Genomic DNA, 5,667 nt, shown 5'->3' with positions numbered 1-5,667 from the left:
ATCCCTACATGGGATCCGAACCCGTGGCCCTGGTGCTATCAGCACCGCACTCTCCCGAGTGTGCCACGGGCTTGGCCCTTACTCCTCTGTTTAACACTCGTTAGTTACCCATTGCTCTTACAATAAAATCCAAGCTCCTTACTATGGCAACAAGGCTGTACATGACCTACATCTTGCAAACCCTTCCAACCTCTTCTCCCTCTAACTTATTCCTCACTTACTACACTTCAAACATACGAATATCCTTTGTTACTGAAACCCACCAAGTCCTTGCCTACATTTAAGTCTGTGCACTTATTGTAATGTTCACCCGCCAGCCTTCTGCATAACTCATTTTATCCTTCAAGTCTCACTTAGCTCAAATACCACATTCTCAATGAAACCTTCCCTGACTTCTCTATTTAAAATAGCCTCTAAAATTACTCTATTTCACCAGCCTCTTATTTCCCTCTTAGCACTTATCTAAGTAATTATTGTATTTATTAACTTATTTATTGTCTATTTCTCTTGACCTGTAGGTAGTTTCTTTCTTTTCTATATGTTGCTCATCACTGAATATCTAGTACTTACCACTGTACTGGACCACTGTGAGTGCTCAACAGTTACCAAATTATTTTATTTATTGTTTTATGAAGTGTTTTTGTACTGTGGTTAAAAACAGCTTAGATTAGACTTAGAGAACTTTAACTATGAAATATTTCAACCAATTAGCCAAACATGGAAAAATATAGCAAACACAACTACATCAACCATCCATCAGCATTTTGCTTTATTTGTCTCAGGGGTTGGGGGGGGGCGGCAACTGGCTGGTACAGGAATCCGAACCCTTGACCTTGGTGTTATCAGCACCACATTCTAACCACATGAGCTAACTGGCCAGCCCCACCTCAGTTTTTTAGAAAAGAAAATAGATACGGGTACAGTTATACAATTACTCAATCCCATTGCCCTCTCTCCTCAAACATACCCTATCCTCACAGGTAACCACTATTCTAGAACTAGAGTTAGAATAGAACTGAATCATTCCCACTGGATTTCTTTATTCATTTACAACATATTGGGTATTCATAACAACATACAGCATTATTTTACATGTTGCATAAATAGTTTCATACTGCCTATATCATTCTTCAACTTGCTTTTTATTTATTATTATAAATTTAAGCTTTCACTCTATAGAAGCAGTTCTTTCATTAATTTTAGCTGTTCTACAGTGTGCTATTATGTAAATATACCAAAATTTATCTATTTTTCTATTGATAAATATTGATGCTGTTTTCAATTTTTTTTGCCACAATGAACATTCTACCTCTTTGTGCATATGTGTTAGAGCTTCTCTAAGAAGCAAAACTTTCAAGTCATAAGGATATGCACATTTTCAACTTGACTAGACACAGCCAAACTGTGCTCCAAATCATTTGTACCAATTATTACTCCCACCAACTGTATAAAAAGCGCCCCATCAGTGAACATCCTCACCAACAGTTGGTCATGTCAGATTTTTTCATTTTTCCCAATCTAATGTGAGAAATAGTATTCTATCATTTTAATTTACGCGTCCCTGATTACAATCGAGGTTAAGCATCTTTTCAGGCTTATTGGCCATTCTTGTTTCCTTTTACTCTGAACTGTTTATATTACCTGCCCCTTTTCCTATTGAATAATACATCTTTTACTTATTAATCTATAGGTACAGTTCTTTAAATATTCAAGATACTAGTTATCTGTCAGTGATATGTGCTACAAATATCTTCAAGTTTGTATTAAATTTTTCAGTCTTTTCCTTTATGGTTTATGTTTCGTGTGTCTTGTTTAAGACATTCTTCCCTGTTCCAATATCATAAAGACAGTCTCCTATATTTTCTTTTAGTAGTTTTGCTTTATGCATTTAAATCATTAACCCACCTGAAATTGATTTTTGTGTATGTTATGAGGCAGGATCTTATTTTATCTTTTTGCCATTTAAATTACCAATTGTCCCAATACAATTTCATCCTTTCCTCATTAATTGTAAGGCCATCTCTATCATACAATAAGTTTGCATATACGGATAGGTCTACCAAAAGATTCTATTCTGTTCCATTGATCTTTGTGTCTACCCCCCTCATCTAAGTTTAATAAAGCAATCATAATAATCCCTCACACCTGAATAGCACATTAGATTTACAAAGCACTTTCAAATCCATTATCCAATTCAGACCTCAAAATGGTCCTGTGAATTAGGTGTTATTTTATTCACATTTCTTTGAATGAAAACACTGAGGCTCATGAAGGTTAAGTGAATTATCTATGATCGCCAGATAGTAAGTGGAAGAGCAAGGACTCAATCTCACGCTTTCAGTTACCACTCTTTCCACCAGACTCTCTGTTAGGTAAGGACAAGGACAATATCTTTCAAACAGCTCCTAAACAGAGCTATGCACTTTGTCCGCATATAACTAAAACAAACAAAAACATTGATAAACGAACAAATGCTTTAACAACTATGGTTGCTGGGACAAACCTGTCCATATGCTCATCTTGAAAGTAAACTCTAGTCTGTCAGTTACCCTGCCCCAGCGGGGCCTCTTTGCTGCTGCTCACTTCAAGCACAGACAATGCCATGTTGAAGACTTTATTGTCCACCATCCCTCTTCACTTAGCAGTGCTTTCACATCAGTCACCTGCAGCTCCAAAGACAGAATAGAGATGTGACAACTGGACAGTTCCCTGTGTCTCAGGAGGGAGGGGAGGAACACAGCTGATGCCCCCAAACTGGAACTCAACACTTTAAAACTCACATACATAGACTGTGGGACACACTATAGAAAGCAGGGGGCATTAAAGAGCTGTCCAAGAACCCAGCACCTCACTTAATGACAGGCAAGAGTATCTACTCCATAAATGGTTTTTATTGAACAAATAAATGAATTGCTTCCTCCTGACCCAGAACCACTGGTTTCAACAGGCCTTGCCTACGGCAATCAACTGAGAAAGAAAAAAAGAGGAGTCCCTGACATTCAGAAGCGGGCCTGGAGCTCACAGTTAGGCCATGCTATTCTCCTACTGGACATAATCCCACAGAATACCAAACTCAGAAAAGATTACTCTGAAACATTGATGAGACAAAGCCCATTCCATAATTTTGTATAAGCACAGACAAACACATAGCAGCTATGTCTCCCCAAAAATAACCAACATCCTCCCTCTCTTGGCCACTAAGTGGCTGCTACTTCCCTACCAATTACAGTTTTATTCTTGTGCCAATCTCCCCTCCCTACAGATAACATTTATTCACATACCCAACCATAGAATTGCCCGTTTTCTGACAGCATCTAAAGCGAACCCCCACTTCCTTAAACCCTCTCCCAATCATCAACACCTAAATCCTATAATCTCAGTTCTAACATCCTCTTAATAAGACACCCACCCCCACCCCCCAGATTCCCATGCAGTGTGCCCTCCCTTGCTGCCATGAGTGATAAATCCAACTTGGAGGTCTTTGGCTGTAGGGCATTACCATGGTGTATGTCAGACATTACAAGTATCTAAAAGGCTATGCCTTTTCTTTCTGAAAAGTTTTCCCAATCTCTGTTTGACAAGAATACTTCTCATTTCTGGAAGTCATCTCTAACTACATAAAAGAGAGATAACAAATTCCTTTACCACTAAGAACTGGTTCAACATCCAACTTCAATTCTACCAATAAACACATTCATGTACAAAACTTTTTGTTTGTATAGGATAATATGCTTCCTTCTAGATAGTGTGCCCTTGCAAAGCCGAGTCTGTCTGACTCATTTTCATAAATCTGTAATATCTCACATGTGTTAGAGGATCTCTTTCACGAACAGTATTAACTTGTTGCTTTTAAACTAATGGTAGTTGAAATAGATGCCTCAAAATTACAGATGTGAAAGCCCAGAAAAACAAAAACTCAACTGGGGAAAGACTTATTTCTCCCAAAAATTTAAAAAAAAAAAAAAAGGATCTCTCTCCAAAAGAAAATTTCATTTTTTCTCTATCTCTACTTTTTTGTTTGTCTATTTTATTTTTGCAGCTGGCTAGTAAGGGCATCCAAACCGGTGACCTTGGTGTTACAAGGTTGCACTGTAACCAACTGAGCTAACCGGTCTTTACATTTTTTAACTGCTATATATTTCAAACATTTACCTCCATATTTCAAAATACATCAAATATGATTAACATATGTGTTCATATTTCTTAACTAAGAGGTTTAGGTCTTTCAAGAAAAATATAAGTATGGTACATTTTCATTTGTCCAACTAATTTCCATTTCTTTCTATCATCACTCCACTCCCCCTAAAAACACCTTTTCAGCTTCTGGCTTCAAAAATATCCCAGAATATTCTATCCTCATCACATAATAGACCTCTAGAGAGAGCAGGGCCTGAGTTTATTTAAATTGGTCTACATACTGCTTAACTAAATACCTAAAGAGACTGTCATGACATTTGTTCTGTAGTATTTTTTATTGATTGCTGGAAGACCCTGCTCTAGATGGGGACTTTGATCCCCATCTACAAACGATTTTGTTTGTTTTTTACTATTTTTTTAAAGCACCCTGGAGCAGAGTAGAGGGAGACAGCACCGAACATTTATTCATCCGTTCTGTAGTATTTTTTATTGATTGCTGGAAGACCCTGCTCTAGATGGGGACTTTGATCCCCATCTACAAAAGATTTTGTTTGTTTTTTACTATTTTTTTAAAGCACCCTGGAGCAGAGTAGAGGGAGACAGCACCGAACATTTATTCATCTTCTGACGCAAAAGTATAATTTAGTCTGGTTTAACACATTAAATGACACACCACACAATGTCNTCCTCTATGCAACTCAGCAAACCTGAGCTCACAACCTTCAGAACAGGGGGGAAGTCGCTTCCTCGGGGGTCTTGTGAATTTTAAAATTAAAAGGTTAGGAGGTGGGTGTGGTACCCCAAGCAGCGCCGAAACTCGTGAACGTCCGAGAGACCTGGCTGGATCTCTCAGGCCAACGCCATACGTCCAGGCACGGCGGAGCAGGCCACCGTCACACAGCACCCCAGACCAACAAACTCATCCCACCTCTCAAAAGACCTCAACCAACCCGAAGCCCGCCGGGCTCGGGCTCCACAGGCCGCAGACTGCGAACAAAGAGGAGGCCCGGAGCAGCCTCCGGGACCCGCGCTGGACTCCCTGAGCATCCGAAGGTACCTGCAGTCCTCAGGGGATCGTGCCCCCAGCGTGGGATCTGCGGGTGAGGCACAACAAGGGCCACCACGCCGTGAGCGCACCGCGTCGCAGGTGCGTACTGCAGGCTCTCCGGCGCGCACACGGACAGAGGTTGGGGGTCCCGGCGGGTAGCCGGAGCCGCGAACCCGTGAGCTTCCCGCAGCCCGGAGCCGGCCTTTACCTGCACGTCACTCAGCTCCACGCGCAGATACAGCTCGCGGTGTCGCTGAGCCCAGTAGACGTGCGGCGTCAGCACCTGATTCTCCATGGCCACACTGCCCAGGGCGCGGGAGGCTCGGCTCGCTGCCTCAGGTAGTGCGCGGCTGGAGACCGCCGAACGCAGGCCGCAAACCTCCGAGCTTCTAAACGCCGGTAGCGCGGAAGCCTCGAGACACCGCACGCTCGCGGGTCGCGCCTGCGCAGTGGCGGGCGGAGGGGCGGGGCGTCGAGAGCCC

General features: G+C 41.7%; 1 protein-coding gene across 1 annotated transcript in view; it reads right to left on the bottom strand.

The window, feature by feature from the left end:
• The window catches only part of PTPLAD1 (protein tyrosine phosphatase-like A domain containing 1), a 48,511-nt gene extending 42,880 nt beyond the window's left edge, over positions 1-5,631 (bottom strand). The window contains exon 1 of the mRNA XM_008575370.1: positions 5,394-5,631. Coding sequence (XP_008573592.1) covers positions 5,394-5,480 — 87 coding nt within the window. The 5' untranslated portion in view covers positions 5,481-5,631. The remainder of the gene's footprint in view (positions 1-5,393) is intronic.
• Positions 5,632-5,667: the final 36 nt, after the last annotated feature.

This window comes from Galeopterus variegatus, unplaced genomic scaffold (assembly GCF_000696425.1).
Source record: "Galeopterus variegatus unplaced genomic scaffold, G_variegatus-3.0.2 Scaffold1178, whole genome shotgun sequence".
Taxonomy (NCBI): domain Eukaryota; kingdom Metazoa; phylum Chordata; class Mammalia; order Dermoptera; family Cynocephalidae; genus Galeopterus; species Galeopterus variegatus.
The sequence above is the reverse complement of the archived record's forward strand: the minus strand, read 5'-3'. Positions and strand labels throughout refer to the sequence as shown.